General features: G+C 36.6%; 1 protein-coding gene across 9 annotated transcripts in view; it reads left to right on the top strand.

Moving 5' to 3' along the window:
• LOC150085310 (calmodulin-binding transcription activator 2-like) overlaps window positions 1-26,508 on the top strand; it is a 736,406-nt gene that overhangs the window by 609,663 nt on the left and 100,235 nt on the right. For all 9 annotated transcript variants that reach the window (XM_090373990.1, XM_090373988.1, XM_090373984.1 and 6 more), the window contains 2 exons: window positions 11,338-11,469; window positions 25,224-25,327. In XM_090373990.1, coding sequence (XP_090230116.1) covers window positions 11,338-11,469; window positions 25,224-25,327 — 236 coding nt within the window. The remainder of the gene's footprint in view (window positions 1-11,337; window positions 11,470-25,223; window positions 25,328-26,508) is intronic.

Below are 26,508 nucleotides of genomic sequence, written 5' to 3'. Positions count from 1 at the left end.
AGTAACCCCAGAGAAACGTACCAACTGTGTGGTACTACACTTAATGTGGTAGAAAATGAAAAAGACCTGGGAGTAATTGTGCAGTCAGATATGAAGTTTTCTGAGCAATGTAGACAGGCTGCTAGGGCAGGTCATGGGGTTTTGTCAATGATATATAGGAATTTTGCTAGCAGGGAAAAGGAGGTGATTGTCCCTCTGTATAAGGCAATGGTCAGGCCACGCCTTGAGTACTGCGTACAGGTCTGGAGGCCTCATTTTAGGAAGGATGTAGATTTGCTTGAGCGTGTACAGAGAAGAGCAACACGATTGGTGAGGGGAATGAAGGGATCCTCTTACCAAGAGAGGCTTAAGTTCTGCAAATTGCAGTGGCTGGAGACTAGGCACCTGCGCGGTGATCTGATTGAGGTCTATAAGGCCTTGAATGGGTTGAGCACGCTGAATTCTGATGGGATCCTCCCACTTGTTCAGAATACGAACCTACGGGGACATAAGTTCAAATTAAGAAAGGATAGATGTAGAATAGATGTGCAGAAATTTGCCTTTAGCCAGCGGGTGGTTAATTGCTGGAACAAACTTCCATCTGTCGTTGTGGAAGTTGATAGGTTAAATAAATTTAAGGAGGAACTGGACAGGCAATTGGAGGGTATGGTGTGATTTTTTTTTTTTTTTTTTTTGCTGATGCTGCATAAGCTCCTACACTTGCTTTCTTGCATCAAGTGCCACTACTACTACTAATTCACCCATCCATTCACTCCAAATGTTTGTCTAGTCATGCCTTGAACTTATTTAAATTTCTGATCTCCACTACAACAGATGGAAGTTTGTTCTAGCTATCAACCACTCGCTGGCTAAAGGCAAATTTCCGCACATCTATTCTACAATTGTCTTTCCTCATTTTGAATTTATGCCCCCTCAAGTGATTAATCTGAGCAAGTGGAAGAATCCCATTAGCATTGAGCTTGCTCAATCCATTCAAGGCCTTATACACCTCAATTAGATCACCTTACGGGTGTCTAGTCTCCAGAAGCTGCAATTTGGAGAACTTAAGCCTTTCTTGGTAACACCAACCCTCTATTCCATCACCAATCTCATTGTCCTTTTCTGTACTTGTTCCAGCAGCTCTGCATCTTTCCTTAAATGAGGCCTCCAGACCTGTATATAGTACTCAAGGTGTGCCTTATACAAGGGGACAATCACCCCCCTTATCCCTGCTAGCAAAATTCCTATATATCATTGACAAGACACCATGAGCTACTGTTGCAGCCATTTGCACTGCTCAGAAAACTTCATATCTGACTGCACAACTACCCCCAGGTCCTTTTCATTCTCCATTACCGTGAGTGTAGTACCACCCAGTTGGTACATTACTCTGGGGTTACTGCTACTCATATGCTTTACTTTACATTTGCCAATGTTAATCTCAGTTGCTACCCCTCAGCCCATCCGCTCACTTTTCCAGATCCTGTTACAGTAGCTTACTATCATTACTGTCATTAACAACCCTGCCAACCTTCATTCCGTCTGCAAACTTAGACATTAACCTCTTAGTCTTTGGGAGGGAAAACCCTTAAAACCCTCACAAAAAATAATATCCATATCAGTAAAGCTGACAAAGGAAGCAGCTTCATCATATGGGAGAAAAGTACATTTGTGACCCTCAAAAAAATGCCCAACCACACCCCTGGTAAAATTGAACTGTTCCTAAAAAGACTGCTTGCAGAGAACAAAATAGATCACTTTACCCACCTTCAAACGACTTAACCACAATAACTCAGAAGTCTCCCATATATTTGCTAATATCAAGGCCCGTAAAGTTGACCTCTCAGCTTGCTCTGTAGTTAGCAGAAAATGCCACTCAGGGTAAACTTCACTAATTAGTTGGCATCCTAACTCAAGTAGTGCCTTCTTTCTTCACAACACAGAGCAAACATGAGTCATGGATAAATCTGGTTCAGACTATGGGAATGCTGACTCATGGGGCATCATGTGATAACCGGCTTGCAACAAACTATCTCCTAGTAAGATGGTCCAAATCATCTTGGACTCCCAAGGAACTCGACTGTTTGTTGGGAAACAAATGTCAAGAATATATTAAACACCATCACACCTGTTAACACTCCTGTTGAAAGTGAAGCTCAACATGACATCCATACAGTGAATGGAAATTACCTGACATCCATATGATATGTAATAAGAAATGCCTGGACCATGATTTTATTAAGGATGAAGTAGCCTATGGAAAACACGTCCTAATTTTCTCCATGATCTCTATAACGTAAGCTTGGCTGACAGATATTTCCCAGATGACTAGAAGCACAGCATCCTAAAACTACTGATCAGAGGTCCTGACAAACCCATGGAGGATCCCAGGACGTGCTTGATAAACTCTTCAGCAATTTATTTTACATAGATCTTTCGCATACTTTTTGAGTACCAACTTTGCCTCAGTCACTCATTTTAGTTTAAAGCAATATGTCTATACTGGAGATGCCATCAATAAAATCACCAAAGTTGCAGAAATCACCCCAATAGCATATCCCCTATCCATACTTGTCAATTTTGAAAGAGTTTTTCACAACTGGTAGAACAGCGTCTTGTGTCAGCTTAGGCAAATGAATGCTTCCCAGAATATCTCTAAGCCGATATAAAGTTACTTCATAAATAGGATGGTTACTGTTCAAACAAAATAACAGCCCATCACCAAGGTAATCTCCAGGAGCTGTCCCCACAGCTCTAACCTGGGATTGTTTTTCTGGTTTGTTGTACTTGACAAGTGGCTTGCTATGTCTTATTAAAATATCAACACAGTTGTGTTTTGTAGGCTTGGTTCTCCTTTCCTTTTTGATTGACTAGAAAATATGTCATATAACTCAACAACATTACCTATAATCATCATCTATAAGTTAAAAAATTTTCCTCATAAAGATCAAACCTTTCTCCTGAAAGAGTGCCTCAGCCCCATTTGATCTCTGAGTTCTAGATTGTTCAGCTATCCTAAAATACTTATTTTCAAGTGGAAAATCCTTGGCTATATTGTACCTACATATTTATCCTTATTTTAATGTATGCTACTGGAGGAATAATGGGATCATATAAGAAACAATTGGAATCTGCACAAAGGCTTATATCGCTAAACATTACCCATGCATGTAGAATGGTATCACTGCCAACACCACAAGTTCTTTCAGGCAAACAGCCCATTGATTTGAAAGTTGCTTGCTGTGGGCTGAGCTACTGTCCGCATAAGTGCATGCAATTGACATAACTGTGACACATGATATGAAAAAGGTTATCATAACCAAACTTGCTCACATCTGGTGAGTTATGAGCTTGGCACACCCAGGGTCCTGAGCTGGATTACATCATTTCTTCTCTTTCTTGGTGATTCTTATTCTCTCTCTCTCTCTCTCTCTCTCTCTCTCTCTCTCTCTCTCTGGGTGGTTCAGAAATTTTTTTTTTTGGCTGGTGCAAATAAGCCTCAGGCTTCCTTGCACCAGCCAAAAATGGCTAATAATGATAATAATCCCTGGTAGAAGAAATGAAATAAATCTTCTAAAGATTCTATCACAAGTAAACTAATTGTAATATAATAATTTTTTAAATTTAATTATAATTGCAAATGAATTGTCTTATAAATCACATTAATATATAGTTTAATTTATGTATTAATTTTCTTAATTAGTAATTCACTGTTGTATATGTAAATAAATTTTTCCATCCCCCCATGCCTTGGTATTATTATTATTATTTTTTATTTTTTTTTGTTTTTTGGATTACTTTGCATTTTCTAAATTGAAAATTGCAAATGTTCATAATACCAGTTACATACTACACAAAACAGAAAGGCCCCATCCACCATTTTCAAATTGCTCCAGCAATTAGAAATTACCAGAACAGTTTTTGGAATGTTTTCTTGAAAGACTTGAAGACTTGGGCACTTCTGCTCAGTTGCTTGTAAAATGGCTTTGCATTGTAGATATGGATGCCCATGGACACTCAGCCAGAAATCCCAAGATAATAGAGGCCATTTGCAATCACATTTATCAAAATCCTCTCCCAGACAAAAGATGATATCCAGGAAAATGGAAACACCATCAAAGAACCATGGTAAGGTTAATTAAATTAGGTCTAGGGATCTTTTGTGTACTTCACATAGGAAAACAGTATATGCAGTAAACTCCTGCTCTAAAAGAAATTAGGAGACTGCAATTGAGACTGTTACTTATGCAAAAACAGGCAGTTATTTATAGTTTATTTACAATTAAATTTTTCTTCACTATTGAAGAAAAATTTAATTGTCAGAATGATAAAGAAGTTTGTGGCCATCACTAGAGTGGCTACTGGAGTTATGCATAAGGTGATGGGGGGGGGGTCATAATCCTACATTAGTGATGGTTTGAAGGGGTGTTTGTGCACTATGCCAAGGTATCATAGACATCAAGATATCATATCATAACATTAAAACAAAATGAAACACTTTTGAAAAACTATCAACAATGTCTTTCATATGACCCAGTCTTCCAAAAGCATAAAACAGATCAAAAGATATAAACTTAATTTTCATACAACTCAACAGATATCATACAATCAACCTGTCACCTTTATAGAGTTACAGAAAACCTTAGACAAAACAAGACAGAGTGCAGCAGGCCCAGTGGAATTGATTATCTTATGATAAAAGCATCTTGGTGAGAATTCGTTGCATATTCTTTTCTATTGTTTTTATATAACAGAATCTACATTGAAGATACCTGTCCTGACCGTTGATGATTATACTAATCTTTCTGAAACTTATCAAAGATCACACACATCCAAATTCATTATCATCCTATTGCCCTCACTATTTGTCTTGGTAAAATCTTAAAGAGAATTATAAACAATCATCTAACAGGGCTTCTTAAGACACGATCTTCTTAGTCCTAGTCAGTATGGTTTTTCCAACAATAGATCAACTTTGGACTTCATGACAAAGGCTGAAGCATACATACACACTGCATTTCTCAGAAATGCCTACCTGATCATCCAATCCTGCAATACATAATCTGAGTTGTTAAATGTTTTATAGAAACAAACCAAAGATTTGCAAACCAGCTGGTATCTGACTAAAGAGTTACTTGTGAAATTGAATATAAATGTGGACAGAATCCTTTGATATGATCCCATTCATCGTGGGAAATCAGCTTCTCTGATTGTGACATGGATCTCATGCAATGGAAAATACCTCAAAAAAACATACCAGACAGTTACATTCTGCATAATTAATGCAATAATTCAAATAGGTGCATCTATACATGACTCTGAAACAGACAGATATGAAGGAGCTGCAGTAGCCCACCAAAAGATACAATTTTTCAGTCTCTCCCAGTAAAATGCAATATGCCTGCTACTGAACTTGTTGCCACACTGCTATCTCTAAAGCACATTGATACATATCACCTTGCAAAAAGCATCTTCACAGTCTTTTAAATGCCATACATACCTGGGCAGTGAGAAGATGACTCCTCCCACCCACACATATGGAAAAATTCTTTCCTATTTGTCTTGTCTTAGTGATAAACAGCATCTAGTTTTCTATCTTTTCTGGTAGAAATCTCTCTACCTCATTCTGTCAAATTCATCTATTGTGTCTACCGTTCTCCCAACTCCACTAATCACTTGAAGCTCTTTGACTTCCTCTCTTTACAACTTGACTTTCTCCAGTCCAACTTTCCTAACAGTGAGGTAATTCCTTGGTGATTTTAATGTTCACAACTCCAGCTGGCTGCCGTTTTCAAATCACACCAACCCAGCTGGTTGAGATGCTGATGCTTTTGCAATTACTAATGACCTTGCACAGATTGTTCATTTACCTACAAAAATACCGGACAATCCTAACCATACAGCCAACACGCTTGATCTTTTTCTCACAAACAACCTTTCTAAGTACACAGTCGAAGTGAGAGGTCATTTAGGCACCTCAGATCACAACTTGGTGATTGTCTCTTCTCCAATGGAGCCTTTATCTTATGGCTATTCTCAACCCCCGTATTGCTTGGCTATACAAGAATGCAAAATGAGATGACTTGACAGATTTCTTTTCTTCTTTTCCTTGGTCGGATTACTGTTTCAAAACTTCTGATGTCAACGTTTGCTCAGATTGTGTCAGTGAAATTATTCTTGCAGGAATGGAATCCTTTATCCCACACTCCACTTTAAAATCTCGTCCTTTATGTAAACCTTGGTTTTCCAATAAATGTACTAAGGCTGTTCAAGAGAAGAATGCTGCATATCGTAATTGGCTTGTTTCTAATTCTTCAGTTTCATTTTCTGCTTACACGAAAGCTCGCAACAATTGTAAAGCAGTTTTTAATCAGTCCAAACTAGAGTTTGAACAGGCTAATAGAAAACTTGCTTCTTGCCCTAATGGTAGCCGAGCATTCTGGTCTCTTGCCATAGCTATTGGCCATAACTTTTGCCCATTTCTGCTCCCAACTCTATCAAAACCAGATGGTTCTGTTGTCACTTCAGCCAAGGATAAAGCTGACCTGCTAGCATCCCATTTTTCTTCCAACTCTTGTATTAACGATCTTGGTAAAACACCTCCCACCATTCCCAACACGCACCATTCAATGCCTCCTGTGGTCTTCCGTCAAAAGGATGTCAGAAGGATTTTGACGAATCTTGATGCTGAGAAAGCTCCAGGTCCTGATGGTATTTCTCCACTTGTTCTCAAAACCTGTGCTCCTGAACTTACTCCTGTTCTTTGCAGCCTTTTTTCATTTTCTTATTCCAAAGGTGTTTTTCCTTCTGCTTGGAAATTTGCTCACATCCAACCAATTTCTAAAAAGGGTGACAAATTCCTCCCATCCAATTATCGTCCCATTGCAAGTACTTCTACTCTTTCTAAAGTAATGGAGAAATCAATTAACAGCCAACTCTTAAACTACCTAAAAAACCTTCCATCTGATCAACGATCGCCAGTATGGATTCCATCAGTGTCAATCCACTGGTGATATTCTGGCTTATGTTACCCATTTATGGACAAATTCAATAGAAAAGTTTGGTGAAACACAAGCAGTTGTAATTATTTTTCTCTCTGATCACTCACTGAGGGTGATAGTAGATGGCTCTCTGTCTTCTAACTTCTCCACTAATGCTGGTGTCCCCTAAGGTTCAGTTCTTTCCCCCATTCTTTTCCTCTTGTATATTAATGACCTTCTTCCATTGACTGGAAATCCTATCCATAGTTTTGCCAATTTATTTATTTCGTATGATGTGATCAATACACGAAGGAACCAGTTTTTTCTTGTTTTCTTCGTGTATCGTGGCCGAGATATCCAACCAACCGGTTGGTTCGGCACCATCGTGATATCCAGCCCGAGGTGAGAATCGAACCCGCGACCTTTGGTTGCGAGGCAGGCACTTTACCTACCCAGTCGGCAGTTTTGCTGATGATAGCACATTGCATTCCACTTTCCAGTTCAAGAAACCTTACCCTTCTCGAACAGCTTCAATTTCTTGAATATCCACTATTAATTCTTTAAATGCCGATCTCCAGGTAATTCTCCAGTGGGGCAAAGACAACTTAGTTGATTTCAATTCTAAAATTCAGTCTTGTCTTATATCTCACAAAAAGATTCTTCTGCTCCTATACTCATCTTTGGTGACACTCCAATTTCTAGGCAAGATGATATATCTCTTTTGGGGATTACCCTGACTTATAATCTCTCTTGGCACTAGCATGTTACAAATATTACTACCTCTGCATCTAAAAAACTTAGTTTTCTCTTTTGCTCTCAACATTACTTTTCTTCCAAATAGCTGTTCACTCTGTACAAATCACAAATGCGCCTTACCGTGGAATATTGTTCCAACATCTCGGGCATTGCCCCGAAAACCTCTCTCAGGCTTCTAGATTCCATTCAGAAGAGGGTAGTTTGGTTAATAAATTATTCATCTCTAACAGAGTCTCACCACTCTCTGTCTCATAGACGTACTGTTTCTACTGCATGCCTTTTCTACAGATACTTCCATGGGCACTGTTCTTCTGAATTGGCTTCTATAATTCCTGCTCTCTCTTTCAGAACAGTCCGAACACATGCTGCCAACATCCATTTACTGTCCAACTTCAAACTCGCAGTACCAACTTTTCATCTTTCTCGTTTATTCATTTAACTGCCATTTTCTGGAACAACCTTCCTTCTTACATATTTCCTGAAAATTATAGCTACAGAAGTTCAAGTCTAATGTCAACAAATATCATCTTTCGTCTTCTCAACCTTCAACCCAAGCACAGTACTAAGTACTATAGGTTCTGATACCTCTCTCGTTTGGTATTCTCATAAAAAAAAGTTAAGATTCTACTGGATTCCAGAACATTCTGGAATTTCAAGAAATGAGCTAGCTAATCAAGTTTCAAAAAAACCTGTCAAGTGCCTTTCTAATAAACCAACAGGTACCATATAATGACTGGAGCCTCCATAGCCAGGTGGGAAGGAGCAGCAGTGCGTAGCACACGCTTCTTGATTAGACCAGGGTTCGAGCCCATGACCACCAAATACGGAGGACGCGGAAAGGTTAGGGAATGACCACCCCATATCCCCGGAGAAATATGTCCTAAGTTGCTAATGCTCCAAAAAACCAAAATAACAAACAAACAAACCATATAATGACTACATCCCTGTAATTATACAAACCAGCAAAACTAAATGGATTAAAATCTGTAAAAACCAAACAAATAAACAAATTATATCAAATAAAACAAGAACCCAAACAATGGAAATAAAGCCTTCACTCAAACAGACATGAAGAAGTCATTTTTGCCAGGCTACATATCAGGCTTACATACCTGACACACAGTTTTCTCCTGATAAAAGATGATCTTCAGAGTCACAGATGCTGTTCTCAACTAGCAGTGTAAAGCTTATTCTTGTGAAAGTCCACTTTATCATAATGCTTGAAAAACAATTTTTCAATCATATGTACTAGCTCTGCAGACAATTCTAGGAGATAATTCAAACATTAACAACATTTTTATTTTACTTAAATAAATTAGCCAACCTCATAAATCAAGACTAATATAAACTTGAATGTGCTGATAACAAAATAACAAGTGCATATTGGCCAAAGCAGCTTTTACACCAAAAATTTCTAAACCACACCATTGTTTTATTGGGCTGTCAATGTTTGATTATGGCCTGTCTGTTAGACTGCATAATCTATCACCTTCTATCATCTTCTTGCATAAACATGCTGTCTCATATTTAGAGAGAGAGAGAGAGAGAGAGAGAGAGAGAGAGAGAGAGAGAGAGAGAGAGAGAGGTCTTGTAACTGCTTGTACTTAGCTGAGAAGAGTGAAACCTGGTGAGGTTATCTGCTGATATAGCCCAACTATAGCAGCAGATAACCTCACCAGGCACATGCTGATAACAAAATATATACCCTTTTGCATGCTACTGCATATTCTGTTTTGCTATCTTTTGGCTGATTGTGTTCTGTCTGTTAGATTGCATGATTTTTTTTTTTTTTTTTTTTTTCACTCTCTTTAGCCTCTCACATCAACAAGGTGTCCATGCCTGCCATTTTCAGTACATTCCAGACACTGTTATGTATGACTCACAGTGAAGCAGTGTCAGGGAAGAAGTGTCTGATATATGCACAAGAATTTCAGGTGCCACCTATCATACTATATTCAAAATCACTTAGGTTCATTCTCTTGCTGATTTTTCCCTCCCCCCCATACATTATTCTTTGGTATCTGACTACCTGCTTGCTTTATATAGCCTAGTATGGGCATGTGACATTTTGCCTGAGGGAGCAGAGGAAGGCACTGATTCTGTGTATGGCATAAGTACACCTAATAAGCTTACCATTCAGTATATGCATGAAATAAGATCTAAAAGTTTCAAGGCTGAATTTTTATTCAAGCAAATACAGATAATTAGATCAGATTTTTCAAAAATAATTACCGTGACCATTTGCACTTTTTTTTTTTGCATAAGTTATCTTGTTGCATCTGTTGTAACTGCCATAACTTCTGCATCACTGGAAAATCATCATCCGTTTAATGAGTTTAATTGGGAAAAAAATGAAATGGAAATCATATGGCATAAGGTCAGATGAATAAGGAAGATGTTATAAGACATTTACAACAGAGTGAAAAGTAATTCAGAAACTGTTGTAGCACGAGTGGGAACATTGTCATGGAGCAATGTCCAATTTTTTTCTTGTCTGTAGATCAGATCTCTTCCTTCTGATTGCATCTCTCAAGCATTTAATAATTTATAAGTACATAGTGTTATCAGTAGTGTGACTTTGTGGTATAAGTTCATGATGAATCATGCCTTTATTGTCAAAAAAGGTAATTCTAGCATTCTTTACTGTTAGACCTGCCAACCCATTTTTCCCCCCTTCTTCCTGGGAGGTTTTCATTCACTGGATTGATTTTTTTCTGCAAGTCATAAAAGTTAGCACCATGTTTCATCTCCTGTCACTATTTTTTTTTAGAAATCCTTCATTACAATCAACTTTTAACTAGTTCTATTGAAAGTGCAATCCTTGTTTCCATCTGTTCTGCTGTTAAAAACTTTGGTAAAAAAGTTTCATAATAGTATCATATTTAAAATATCCAATATGATGCCTTGGCAACTATCATATGATAGTTGCCAAGGCATCATATCTGATATTTTAAAGACTGTTTTCATTTCTTATTTGATGATTATTTGGAAACAACCTGTGCAATGCTTCTAACATGGGAGACATTTGTTTACGGGCAGGTTTTTACAGACTTTGCATCATTTTAAGAGCAATTGCATCATCATTGTTTCAGGTATTCTATATCTTGTGAACTCCTCTAACCACACGGTTGTCCTGGAGTATAAACAGCATATTCTTTTTATTCTCTCTCTCTCTCTCTCTCTCTCTCTCTCTCTCTCTCTCTCTCTCTCTCTGAAGTCGATTTCTTCAACAAAAATCAAAATTTTGTAGAAAGTGATATTATAAAAAATAATAAAAAGTTATACGTTATCTATAACAGATAAAAATAAACCTTAGCACAATATGCAACTAAAATGTGACCTGTAAAAATTGTAGACAATTCTGGGTTACCAAATAAAATAAAAAGCTTTTCTTATATAAAGTTCAGTTATTTTTAACAAATTTAGCCCTCAAACGTTTTGATCCTACCTTATATATATGTATTAGGCTTTGAGTTCTTTTATTAGCATACTCTCAGTAACAGATAAAATGAATCTTTGCACAGTGCTAAATAAATATGTAACCTATAAAAATTATATTGATTTCTAATTATTTCAATATTTTTGTATGATTGAGAGTTATAAAAATAATTTTCTTTTATAGCTCATGAAGCAGGACTGGTTACTGTCCAAGTTGCATGTGAAGGATTTGTAATATCAAATTCGGTAACATTTGAATACAGGAATCGGCTTCCAGCTTTTGATACTGTTTCTGAGGATTGGTTCAATGTTGAAGGTAAAATCATGCACAAAATACATTTTTTAATTTATTTTATTTTAAGGAATACTGTTATTGTGAATAAGTGCACTATGCCATTCATTTTTTTTTTTTTTTTTTTTTTAAACTGAAATGTGTTAAGCAGTCTTAAAAGTTGTTCTAAGACTTGGAATTTAGGCAGTAAAGCCTGTAATAGAATGTTATCTGACAAATTTTTGCTTGGTGATTATTAGAAGTTGTTGCAAGAAAAATAATAAAAAAATGTATTGAAAAACTAAAAAAAAAAAATGAAAAATATTAGGCTGGAAATTTGAAATGTGCTGATACTCCTTCCATCTGGTTGCCAACAACGAAATAAAAATATTAAAATGATAAAAATTGCTAATAACTGAGACTACATGCTTTTCAATAACTTCATGTTGTTCAGCTGACATAGGGGCATGAGAGATTGTTGTAAATAGAAGCAGAGGAAATCATGTGTCCTGCTCGAAGTGTACAGTGAGACGGATGCATGAACTTTATGTACCTTTCATTTTCATTAATAAGTGACATTACATTTCTTCAGTAACTTCTTTGTTCAACTGACAAAGTGGCCTGAGAGAGAGGTGTTAACAAATAGTTAGGAAATCATTTATTATTATTATCATTAGCCATATGGTGCAAGGAAGCCTGAGGCTTATGCTGCACCAGCCAAAAAAAAATTTCTGAATTACCCTGAGAGAGAGAGAGAGAGAGAGAGAGAGAGAGAGAGAGAACAAGAGTCAGAAGTAGAAGGGAATCATCAAGAAAGAGAAGAATGATGATATCCAGCTCAGGATCCTGGAAGTGCCAAGCCCATGCTCACCAGATGTGAGCCCCTGGGGTTAGGAATAAATCATGTGTCCCTGAACACTGTAGAATGAGAAGGGGTGCACAAACTTTGTCTAAATATTAGGTATCTCTGGAGGCACTCAGAATTTAGGATGCTGTCACCATATCTTGTTTGAAAGATTGAAAAGCTTCTAATTTGTAGTCAGTATTTTACATATGAATAACAGATGTACTGCGTAAAGAAATAGTATGAAAACAAACATTTTTTATGACTTTCATGTTTGATTTTTGAATAGTTCTTTTCTTTCCAGAAAAGTTTAACTTGTGGAAATAGACACACAGTAGTAGTAATGAATAAAGTCTTGTATGCAATGAATAAAGCATACAAGATTATTCGTGGAGAAACTACCATAATACCATCTAGTTTTCTGAATTGGAGTTGTTAATTTATTGTATTTTATACACATTAGTATTGAACTAAATTTTATTTTTATTTTATGCAGAAAAAGTTTTCATTTCCCTCACATTCAAATAATTGTTTTGAATTTTAGGGATCACACATCCTGTTGTGATTTCCTACATTTTTATTAACACCTCACTTTCTTTCTGTCTTGTGTTGCAATGCTTGTTGAACAATGAAGTTATCAAAAAGCATGTAACTATATTTATCAGCAGTTTTATTAATTTAATATTTCATTTCATTTTATCATTAGCAACTGGATGAAAGAAGTATACAGACTTTTATTATTATTATTTTTAGGCTAATATTTTTCAGTTTTTGTTTTTAGTTCTTTCATTCTGCTTTCTTATGACTTTTCTTGCAGCAGCCTTGAATAATCTCCAAACACAAATCTGTTAAGTGTGATGTATATATCTGTAAGAGATTTTTCATGCAAATTGTTAAGTGTCATTCAGTTTCTAATCATTGAGGTGGATTTTCCTAAATTATATTAAGTTACTATAAGTTAAACAGACTTGAAAAAAAAGCTACTAAATAAACTAAAAATTGGAATATTTCATAGTTCTGCTAATTACTGGAATATACATGGTATTAATAAAAGATGTACTGAGATGGCACATTAAATAGGACATTCCATTAGATGATAATATGAATTTTTTTTTTTTTTTTTTTACTTTCAGCTTACTTTTCCAACTGCTTTATAACTCATTTTTAGTTCCTCCATGGCATTGTAACGTCACTGCCTGCTGTCCCTTGTGTCAGAGATCTGAGTCTTATCTTTGCCTGGAAGAATGTTATAAAGATTATTTTCAGTTGTGACTGTAGTTAACTAATCTCAGAATTTGTATTAATTCCATGTTTTTCATCTCATAAATGTGAAACTCAGCATGTAACTGCACACTTTACATTACAGTATTGCTTGAATTGGAAAATATTAAGAACCAGAATGCCAATAGTTTGTTAGAAAAACAAGATTATTATTTTATTTTTTTATATATTTTTTTATTTATTTATTTTTTTCTTGGTTGTGACATTCTGATACCATGATTAATTACAAAAGTGCATGAATGTAATTGGCAGTCACATTTTTTTTTTTTTTTTTTTTTTTTTTTTAAGAAATTTAACAGCCAGAATTCTTTGAGATGAATTTAAGAAAATAAATATATTCAACTGGAATTGCTGAGGATTCAGTTAACAATTCCAGTGCATTCTAGCCTATTTCAGGCATTGAATTACTGACATAATACACACAGTGTCATTAATTGACAGAGGGGGATTTAAAGTGACTATTATATGGCCATTTCTGTGGATGGAAGATCACAAGATGAGATCTATGAACAAATTTTTTGGCATAAAAATGACCTTTGTACCCTGAAAACTGAATTACATCCTGCCACTGTAAAACACCTAGACAATATAGTATGCGTTGCTTCATACACATAATGTACAAAGGCTGCTTGAAAAATTTAATGACACGTCTAGGAATTTATGATACATTTAGAAGCATAGGGAAGATAGAAGAGTAGCATCCTGAGTGCAACAAAAGCTTTCACAGAAGTTAAACATGCTAGTATAGAATCTGTGTAGTGGGAGTTAGTTGGAAACAAATGAATTATATATATATATATATATATATATATATTATATATATATATATATATATATATATATATATATATATATATATATATATAGATAAATGTTTATATTCAGTGTATAGGGAAGGGATGCTGACCTATCAATTGTAATTACCATGGAAAAATTGAGAAGGCCTATGAGGTGAAGGAAATTAGCATTAGCATTAGTAGACGCATTTGATGCAAGAAAGCAAGCTTATGCAGCATCAGCCAAAGGGGGGGGAAAAAAAAAACCCACTTCCACTTCACCCCTCTGTTCGTTCAAAATACCTGTCCAGCTGAGCCTTAAACTTATTTAGGCTATCAGCCTCCACGACAAGGGATGGAAGTCTGTTCCACCAACCAACCACCTGCTGGCTAAAGGCAAATTTACGCACGTCTATCCTACATCTGTGTTTCCTCGATTTGAATTTATGCCCTCTCAGGTGATTATTCTGAGCAAGAGGAAGAATCCCATCAGCATTGAGCATGCTCAAACCATTCAAGGGCTTTATACACCTCTATCAGATCACCTCGCTGGTGCCTAGTCTCCAGACACTGCAATTTGCAAAACTTAAGCCTTTCTTCGTAAGAGCACCCCTTTGTTCCATTCACTAATCTTGTTGCCCTTCTCTATACTTGTTCCAGCAGCTCTACATCCTTCTTGAAATGAGGCCTCCAGGCCCTATTTTGTAATAAAGATAGGTGGAGCAGAACCAGGGTATGTCTGCCGGGAGCAACTATTGATGATGTCACCAACAGACTGTCAGATTTTAAAGGGGGTAAAGAAAATATTATTATTCATGTGGGGACAAACGATATTAAACGTACACGATCTGACGATTTGTTGGAAAAATACAGGACCATGCTGAGGAAATGTCGCGAGCTAGGCCATAATGTCTATGTGTCTGCAATTCTGCCCAGACACGATAGGAGGGATTATATGTTAAGAGCCTTGTGGATTAACTCAAGACTTGAAGGAATCTGCAAGGCTTTAGGGGGTAAATTTCTATCAGCATGGCCCACACTTGTAGGTAGAAGGAATTTGTTTTGTAGAGATGGGATACACTTAAACAAAGGTGGTGCAAAAGTTTTTGCCAGTATTATTGAGGATACCTTAAAGGCTCAGGGAAACTGCTAGTTAGGGGGGATGTGGGTAATACTGACACGCGTTTATCTGATAATATTGGTCAATGTAACTCTTGCACATACCTTAAGAGTTCTTATCTGTTACCCCAACTGGACGTATTATCTAGATGTTCTGGGGGCAAAGACGTTTCACGTGAGCAGGTAGCTAATATCAGGGAAGAGAGCCTAAAAAACTTCAAGGGTTGTGTTAGGGTTGTTAAATATACAAGAACAGTAAATCTTAATTGTTTATACAGTAACGTTAGAAGTGTCGTCAATAAAATGAGCGAATTCGAACTGCTGGTTAAAACAAGTAACGCGGACATAATAGGGCTTACGGAGACGTGGTGCCACCCGGAAATTGGGGATGATGAGTTTCAGTACGGCTTGTATAATGTATTTAGGAAGGATAGAGTAGATAGAAGGGGTGGTGGGGTAATGCTTCTTATCAGAAGCAGCCTGAGTGCGACGATAGCTTTCCCAGATTCAGACATTTCACATGCTAGTATAGAGTCTGTATGGTGTGAGATAGTTGGAAACAAAGGTACAATGCGAGTAGGCGTAATCTACAGACCAGGTGATTGTGAAGACTATGACAAAAGCCTCTACATGCAAATGGAATGGGCAAGTAAGCGTCAATGCCTTATTATGGGTGATTTCAATTTGCCTCTAATTGATTGGAGTAAATGGGAAGGAAACTCGACATGGGGAACAAAATTTTTAAATCAACTAGATGACTGTTATTTGTATCAACATGTCAGGGAAAGTACTAGAGAAAAGAATATCCTAGACCTCATCATCACACATGAATCAGATGACATAACAGGGCTGACAGTAGAGGAACCAGTAGCAGGAAGTGATCACGGAGTTCTACGGTGGATGATGACGAGAGAGGTAGCAGAAGTAAAAGGCAAAGGAATGGGTTTTAATTTCAGAAAAGGAAATTATGATGCCTTAAGGTACTACATGGCCTCTATTAACTGGGTAGATATCGCGCAGAGAATGAATACATTTGAACGGTGGTACGCTTTTAAAACATTAATCACCGATGCCTTGAATGCGTATATACCATTAAAAAAATACTCCACGAGAAGGGTTCCAAGTTGGATGAATAGTGAAGTTGCCACATTACTTGAGCAGAAAAAGGTGGCATGGAAACGTTACAGAGCAATAAAAAGTACTGAAGCCTATAACAGCTACAAGGTGATGTGTAATAGAGCCACAGAAAAGGTTCGACAGGCAAAGGCAGTTTATGAGAAATCACTAGCAAACAGAGCAAAGAGGGGGGATAAAGAATTATTCACATATATAAATGCCAAGAAGAGCAGGACAAACCAGATCGGACCTTTACGTAAGGGAAAGGGGATAGTAATAAATACACCAGCTGCCGTTGCAGATGAACTCAACAGTTATTTTGCATCGATATTTACAAATGAAAAGCCTTTTGTGGCAATGGGAAATTGTGGGAGCGAAGTTAAAAAATATGTAATTAATGATATTGAAATTTCGCAAGATTATTTAATGAAAAAACTTTCAAGCCTACAGACTAGTAAGGCTCTTGGAGTTGATGGAATATACCCTATAATCTTGAGAGAGGCGGCAAGCGAGTGCATTGAACCACTGAGGCTGGTTATGCGAGCATCACTAGACTCTGGGGAGATTCCCTTGGATTGGAAAAGTGCAAATGTATCTCCCATACATAAGGGTGGCTCTAAAAGTGAAGTGGGAAATTATCGACCTGTCAGTCTGACTTCAGTAGTAGTAGGGAAAATCATGGAGGCATTGATCAAGGGTGGAATTCAGGATCATTTGGATCGAATTGAAATTCTCAAGGATACTCAGCATGGTTTTGTAAAGGGAAAATCATGTTTAACAAATCTGGTTCGCTATTTCGAAAGGGTCACTCACGAGCTGGATTTAGGGAATAATTTCGACATTGTTTATTTAGATTTCAGCAAAGCTTTTGACTCAGTCCCACATGAGCGGTTGCTTTATAAGTTGGAACAGGTTGGAATCACTGGAAAAATCCTTAGATGGATAGAAGGATGGCTTCAGGGCAGGAGGCAGAGGGTTGTGATAAATGGCTATTCCTCAGATTGGGTTGATGTAAGAAGTGGGGTTCCCCAAGGATCAGTATTAGGACCACTGTTGTTTTTAATTTTCATAAACGACATTGATGAAGGAATAGAGGGCGTGATGTCTAAATTTGCAGATGATGTTAAAATTGGTAGAGTAGTTAATGATCACTGTCAAGCTGAGCTTCTTCAGAGAGACCTAGATAGACTTCAAGAATGGTCAGAAAAATGGCAGCTGTGCTTTAATCCAACAAAGTGTAAGGTATTACACCTGGGAAACAGTAATCCCAAAATAACTTATTCACTTGGTGGAGTTCAACTAAACCCAGTACTGGAGGAAAGGGACTTGGGTGTTACGATACGGTCAGACATGAAATTCTCTGAGCATTGTAAACAGGTTGCAAGGAAGGCCCATGGTGTCCTATCGATGATCTATCGAACTTTTGCAAGTAGAGATAGGGACGTGATAATCCCATTATATAAGGCCTATGTTAGACCACACTTGGAATACTGTGTTCAAGTATGGAGACCGCACCTAAAGAAAGACATCGAGCTTCTTGAAAGGGTGCAAAGAAGGGTAACTCGCCTGGTGAGATCGGCAAAAGGGCGTCCGTATGAAGAAAGACTTCGAATATGTGGGTTGCAGAGTTTGGAAACTAGACACCTTAGGGGAGATTTGATTGAGGTGTTTAAGGCTCTGAGAGGCATCAGTAAAATGAATGAGGACAAAATTTTCAAGATTATAAATGATGCTAGAACTAGGGGACATAAATTCAAGTTACGGGGGGAAATGTTTAGATTGGACTGCAGGAAGTTTTATTTTAGCCAGCGAGTTATAAATTACTGGAATAAGTTGCCTTCATGGGTGGTAGAGGCCGACAGTTTGGGGAAATTCAAAGGTCATCTGGATAGTACTTTCGGGTAAGGGAAGCGCATAGGATGATAGGATTAATTTCCTTTTTATTTAATTTTTAATTTCATTTTATTATTTTTATTTATTTATTAATTATTATTATTTATTTATTTATTTAATTTTTGTTTTTATCATTGTTTTGTTCGGATTTTTTTTTTTTTTTTGGCTGGTGCAGCATAAGCCATAGGCTTTCTTGCACCATACGGCCGTTACTAATACTAATACTAATACAGTACTCTAGGTGTGGCCTGACCATTGCCTTATACAAGGGAATAATCACCTCCTTATCCCTGCTGGAAAAATTCCTGTATATCATTGACAATACTCCATGAGCTACTCTTGCAGCCCATCTGCACTGCTCAGAGAACTTCATATCTGCCTGCACAATCACCCCCAAGTCCCTTTCATTCTCTACCACTGTCAGTGTAGTACCACAGAGTTGATACGTTGCTCTGGGGTTGCTGTTTCCCATGTGTAGTACTTTACATTTGTCAATGTTTCCCATGTGTAGTACTTTACATTTGTCAATGTTAAACTTCATTTGCCACTTTGAAGCCCATCTGCTCAACCTTTCCAGATCCTGTTGCAGCAGCATAGTGTCAGTAGTGTCCTTGACAACCCTGCCGACCTACGTATCGTCTCCAAACTTGGACATTAAGCTCGATATACCATCATCAATATCATTTATAAATACAGAAAACAATAATGGACCCAACACTGAGCCCTGAGGGACTCCACTAATAACATTAGTTCACGATGAGCAGTGTCCATTGATTAGCACTCTCTGTCTTCTCCCCCTCACCACCCCTTTATCCATAGCAGCAATTTGCCTCCATTGTCACACTGCTCCAATTTGTGCAGCAGTCTTCCATGTGCAACAGTATCAAAAGCCTTTCTAAGATCCAAGTATATAATATCAAAGCTATTCCCTGCATCCAGTTCTTTTGTGACTGCATCATAGTATCCAATCAAATTGGTCAGGCAAGACTTCCCCTTAACAAAACCATGCTGTGTCCGAGCTATAACTGAAGTCTTGTCTAAATGATCCTGGCTAAATCATTTTGGCCTAAATGATTAATGGAGGCACTTCTTTAACCAGTGCCTCCATTAATTTTCCTGGAACAGAAGTTAAGCTCACAGGTCTATAATTACTTGTGTCAGCCTTTGATCCTCCTTTGTGAATTGGGGTCACATTTGCACATTTCCAGTCTATGGGTACCTCCCCTGAGTCCAAGGAAGCTCTCATAATTATGGCTAAGGGTTTGCTTACTTCCTTTGCTGCCTCCTTTAATATAACTGGATAGATCCTATCCACCCCGGGTGCCTTTCTTGTGTTTATCTTCAACAATTTCTCCTCCACTTTACTCCCAGTTATTTCAAGATTCTGTAGCTTACTGCTAGAGTTGAATACACCTCTGGCATTCCCCTCGCTGAATAACTCCTCATGTGTGAATGTCGATGCAAAATATTCATTTAGTTTCTTAGCTACCTGAGCAGGATCATCAACAATTGACCCATCAATATCAGGTGGGCCAATCTGATTCATCCCCTTCCTTCTAGAGTTTACATAAGTAAAGAACTCTTTGCTGTTTTTCTTTGCATCCCTTGCCAAGGATTTCTCATAATCTGCCTTCGCCTGCCTAACCTCCTTTGTAACTTGGTTGCATATCAACTTGTATCTATCATAGGCTTCTGTGTCATGTGTTAATTTGTAAGTATCCCATGCATTTTTCTTCTCTGCCATATGCCTCATTAGTTCATCTGACATCCATTTTGGCCTAAACCTTGAACAATATTTCTTAGTTGGTATGTAAAGCCTAGTAGCTTTCAAGATAAGTTCTTTGAATGCTTCCCATTTTGAATTTGCTGTTGGTAACATCATCAGTTGATCCCACTGTATAGAATTTAAATACTGTCTCAGTCCATCGTAGTCGCCTTTACGGAAGCAATAACCCTTCCCTTTACCCCTAATGGTAGTTACCTCTTTGAGTAACTCCCACTTCAGCACACTGTGATCACTGCCACCTAGTGGTTCATTTATCTGAAGATTCTTAATGCATGAAGAATCACTGCTGATAATCAAATCAATGTATTACTCCCTCTAGTTGCCTCCCGAACATGCTGATGTAGAAAACAATCATCCAATAAATCCACAAAAGCCCTGCTAGTGTGTGAGTGACCAGCCCCCAAATTCCAGTCAATATCTGGGAAATTAAAATCTCCCATTATAAGACTCTCTGATTTACTGGCCCACTCTATTTCCCTGTACAGTTTCTCATTATACTCATCAGAGTCATTAGGCCTATAGCACACTCCTACTCTCAATTTTGAGATAACCTGAAATAAATTGATTAACATAATAATAATTATAACAATAACAATAATAATTATTTTTATGTTAATCAGTTTATTTCAGGTCATCTCCTTCACCTTATAGGCCTTCTCAATTTTTCCATGGTAATTACAATTAGGTCAGCATCCCTTTCCTATACACTGAATATAAGCATTTGTCTATATTTCATTATGGTTGCCAGGATCCATGAAACAGTTTAATAATTTTGTTTTAATACTCTGCTTGCTTACTTTGTCATTCAGTAACCTGATTATTTTTATCAATATTATATATATATATATATATATATATATATATAGGCAGAAAATTGGAAAAAAGAGGATGTAATCTAGCACAGTAATCAAAGGATGTAATCAAAGGCAGCAAATGCTAAACCTATGCAGAGCATGAACAATAAAGTGAAAAAAAAAAAAAATGAGGGAGCTAGAGAGTAATAGAAGGTAACAAAAAATATATCTATAATAAGAGATAAAATGATTACAAAATTGACAAAATAAGGATGTTGCCACACAACGTACAAAACCAGCCTCTTTTAGGTGTCAACACCAAAGCAAAAGTTGTGTGGTAACATTCTTATTTTGTCAATTTTGTAATTATTTATCTCTTATTATACATTTTTTTTTTTTTGTTACCTTACATCCCTCTTCTATCACTCTCTAGCTCCCTCATTTTTTTTTCACTATTATATATAAAATCATTTATCGCCATGCAATAAAATAAGGGCAATACCCCAGTACAGCTAAGCTAGAGGGGTTTACATAATTTGAGTTATAATGAAATATAAAAATAGGTGAATGTGACTTTAACAAAGAAATAAAATTAAATTAAAATGTGACAATCTCAATGAAACTGGAGATAACAATTGAGAGTAGGTGTAATTCTATGGAACAGAAGAAATAAAGATTGTTCACAATCTTTATTTCAATGAGATTATGACGAGAGCCTCTACAGGCAAATGGAATGGGTGAGAAAGTGTAAGTGTTTTATTATGATTTCAATTTACTACTAACTGATTGGACCAAATAGAAGGGAAACTCACTGCAGAGAGCAAAATATTTTAAATCATCTATATGATTATTATTTGTATCAGCATATTAGAGAAAGTACTAGGAGCAGGCATATTCTAGACCTGATCATCACCCACAAACCAGATGACACCGTAGGGCTGTCAGTACAGGGACTTTTAGCTGGGAGTGACCACAGAGTTCTAAGTTGGATGATAAGGAGAGAGGTAGTAGTTCTTAGAGGCATAGGAATGGGATTTTAATTTCAGGAAAGGATATTATGACAGCTTAAGATGATCCATGGCCTCAGTCAACTAGAGAGATAGCACATGGAGTGCAAATACATTAGAATTATGGCATACCTTTTTAAACCTATAGTCACAGAAGACATTTATACCATATAATGCATATATACCAGTAAAAAAATATAAGATAAGGAGAATGCCAAAATGGTTGAATAATGAGCTAGCCAGTTTGATAGAGCAGAAAAAGAGGGCATGGGAAGATACAGAATGATGCAAAGTACTGAAGCCTCTCGCAGCTTCAAGTTTATTTGTAATAGTACTACAGAAAAGGTTAGGCTCGCAAAAACAGATTGCAAGAAATTGCTGTCTAAGAGAGAAAAGAAGAAAGAGTACAGAGAAGGGCAACAAGATTGGTGAGAGGAATCAAAGGTTGCTCTTACCAAGCCTCTTACCAAAAAAATTGCAGCTCCTGAAAACTAGCACCTGCCTAGTCTTCAGATGCTGGGGACTTTGTCTGAGTCCAAGGGTGTTCTCATAATTATGGCTAAGGGTTTGCTTACTTCCTTTGCTGCCACCTTTAACATAATTGGATGGATCCCATCCACTCCAGGTGCCTTTCCTCTGTTTAACTTCAACAATTTCTCCTTCACTTTGCTCTCAGTTATTACAAAATCATTATTACAAATTTAAGGAAGAACTGGACAAACTTTTGGAGCGAATGGATAGGTGAAATGGGAAGATTTTTTTTTTTTTTTTTTTTTGGCTGATGCTGTATAAGCTTGCTTTCTTGCATCATATGCTAATTACAGAACATATACTATGAGAGAGGAATTTTTTCCCTTTTGCTAGCTGTAGAATAAGTTTGCTTCTGTGCACACTAGATAAGATCAGTTTAGCTTCAGAAAAGGAAGATTATATTCATCCAACACTCATGATAGATCAAACAGTGGAACAGAAGTGATTTAACTTAGCCAAATTTATATAACTCTCGTTGAATGTGAAAACGAGTGCAAAAATGTGTACATCAGCAAAAACAGATCAAAGCTATTAAGTGAGTTTAATCTCTCCGAATAGTTATTGAGAGCAATAAAGCATACACTGGCAGTGACCAGCTATGTTGATGGCAATCAAATTAATAGTGAGTTTTCTATATGACAAACGGGCTTGCCACATAATTAACTAAGCTCTAGCTAACTGAAACCAGCTGCTCATCACACATTAATAATTTGCTTGACAGTGGGCTCTGCCAACCATCCAATATCTAATATGCTACATTAATGGTCAGGATAAATAGCACATTCATAATAGGGTTAAAATAAGTAAATATTAATCAGTCCACAAGATACAAGAAAGAGAACTTATTCTATATCACTACAAAAAAAAAAAAAAAAAAAAAAAACAACCTCAATTGACTAAAAGGTAGCTATTCCAATTCTGCCTTGAACTTTGTTCCAACTACCTTGAGAATTTTATTTTTCCACATCACTTTCCAGTAACTGGCAACATTGCCTGAAGGTTGCTTTTGTTCTCTCTTATAAGTATTATATTCAGGTCCTGCAGACTTCACTACAGTATTCCAATGTGGTCTCATCATCGTTTTATAAAAAAGAAAGTAACCCAGTATATAACTACAGCAACAAACTAAGGGTGGGGAGATAAATTGAGATAAAAGGGTGTTGCAGAAGGGATGCACTCCTAACATAATTTGTAAAGAATGCCGGTTTATCCAAATTCAGCATCCAGCATTTAAAAAAATAAAACGTAAATTGGACCAACCATTGTGCCCTCTCTTGTTGGAAGGCTAACATGGCTGGGGAGTCACTGCATTTCAAACATTAAACAAATAAGTGTATCAGCAACCTGACAAATATGCTAGTCAACCCACAAATGCAATAGATTTGAGCCACTGATGTTTGCTTTGCTGATTTTCCTTTTCTTTATTATTTTCTTTATATATATATATATATATATATAGAAATTACTGTTTTATTTGTTGTAATAGTAGTAGTAGTATAAGTATAAGAATTCTTAAAATTTATGGGTTGAGGAAGGTGACAATTTATGGTTTCACTACAATGAGTCACCAGTGCACCTGCCTTGGTGTAAAGAACTGTGGAGTGAGGTGGGCAAAGGCCTAGGAGGGCTTTGTGCAAAAACAAAAATTATGGATAACAAGTGGAATGGTTTTGAAAATATGGTGAATACATAGAACATATGGGACCCACACTCTGACCAGCACTAAGCAGCTATATTTTACTACCCCTCTCTTGAGGATAATAAAATAAAATACACTTTTAGAGAATAAACAATTTCAATTAAAGTAATAAATGGCTTTTTTGTATATGGTGCAGCAAGTTGTGTAAAAATTTATGTAATAATATGAGGCTATTTGAATTACAACTAATAGCATAGAAAGAATATAAATAAATAATCATAAACCAGGGTACATATTATCTTATCAAGAAGCCACAACATGACTCTGGTTTATGGACTCACAAAGTATTTCAATTAGCCAGACAGTTTAGTGCAAGATCAGCAAAATATTTTTTACAAAATTATTTTATTTTATAATTTAGTAACATTTTTCTGTTTTACATTTTGTTTATCTAAACTGAATGGCAGTTTAGATGAACAAAATTTTAGGTCATTTGCCTTCCAACAATATCCTCACAAGGCTTATTATATTTCCTATCCCTTGGTTCTTTACATTGAGGCAAGCTCACTGCTGTTTCATTATATTGAAACCTTATGTATAGGGAAAGATCAAAAAAGGAGAGAGAGACAGATGACATGGTCTTTGGGACTTCCAGAGGTTATATTTACTTGCATAGGTTGTAATCTGTTGCCAGTACCACAGCTCTGCAGTGATCATACTGTGATACTGCAGCTGACACCCACGGCAAAAGTTGTTTCAGGTATGCAATAGTGAAAATCAAAATAAATTTGGCATAAGGGTTTAATTTATCCCTTCATTTATATTTTGTTTATTTAAAGAAATTTTACAGGCAGATACAAAATCTTTAATTTTTCTAGTGAAAAACAATGATGGAAAATTATGAACTTTGAAAAATATGATACATCATGTGATGAAATAATTGTAAATATAAGTGAAAAGCTTTTGTTTGTCTTGTTTCCATTCTAACAGTAATTTGTGTTATTTTTTACTAGGGAGCACATTAAAATTTTCCTTGTTGGAACGGTTAGAATCATTGGAGTCCAGATTAAAATTTACAAATGAAGAGTCCAATTTAAACCCAAGAGAAGTTCGTGAAGTATGTTTTTTATATTTCTCATATGATTTCTTAAAATCAAATCTATTATTATTTTCTGTTAAAATAAAATCTTGATATTAGCAATCTTCTCAGTTTTTCTAAAAGCATTGCCTGTGACTGTATTTATCTGTGTTCATATAATGAATTATTTTTATTATGTTATTATCATCATCTTCTTGTTATAGTAGTACTAGTAGTAATGGCAAATGATGCAAGAAAGCAAGCTTATATAGCATCAGCCAAGAGAAAAAAAAAAAAAAAACAGTTCACCCATCCATACCCTCCAAGAATTTGTCTAGTTCTCCCTTGAATTTATTCAACCCATACAGTTCTGCGCATCTATCCTGCAACCATCCTTCCTCAACTGAATTTGTGCCCCCCTCGTGTGTAATCTGAGAAAGTGGAAGAATGCTATTAATATTCAGCTTACTCAATCCAGTCAAGACTTTAAACACCTCAATCAGATCTCCTCACAAGTTCCTGCTCTCAAGACACTGCAGTTTGCAGAACTGAAGCTTTTTCTAGGTAAGAGCACCCTTTGCCAATCTATATCCTTCCTAAATTGAGACCTCCAGATCTGTATACAATACTCAGGATGCAGTTTAACTGTGGCCGTATACAAAGGGATAATCACTTCCTTATCCCTGCTAGCAAAGTTTCTATATATCATTGACCAAACCCCATGAGCTGTCCTAGCAGCTTGTCGGCACTGCTCAGAGAATTTCATGTCTGACTACACAATTACCCCCATTTCTTTTTCATTCGGCACTACCTGAGTGTAGTACCACACTCTTGATAAGTTACTCTGAGGTTACTGCTACTCATGTGCAGTATCTTGCATTTGTCAATGTTAAATTTCAACTGCATCTCTCAGCCCACTACCCAATTTTCCCAGATCTTGTTGCAGTAGCTTACCCTGATGATGACTGTAGTCAACCACCCTGCCAACCTTTGTATCATCTGCAAACTTAAGACATTAAGCCTGCTATACCTTCATCAATATCATTGATAAATGCTGAAAACAACAGTGGACCCAGCACTTAACCCCAGGGAACTCCACTAATAACATTAGTCCATGAAGAGCAGTGCCCATTGATAACCACTCTCTGCCTTCTTCCACTTAACCATCCCAAATTATATAATATAATAAATGGACATCAGTTATTATCTCAGATAATAAC

The sequence above is a fragment of the Mastigoproctus giganteus genome, chromosome 5 (genome assembly GCF_048544385.1).
Source record: "Mastigoproctus giganteus isolate SK-2022 chromosome 5, ASM4854438v1, whole genome shotgun sequence".
In the NCBI taxonomy this organism is placed as follows: domain Eukaryota; kingdom Metazoa; phylum Arthropoda; class Arachnida; order Uropygi; family Thelyphonidae; genus Mastigoproctus; species Mastigoproctus giganteus.
The sequence above is the reverse complement of the archived record's forward strand: the minus strand, read 5'-3'. Positions and strand labels throughout refer to the sequence as shown.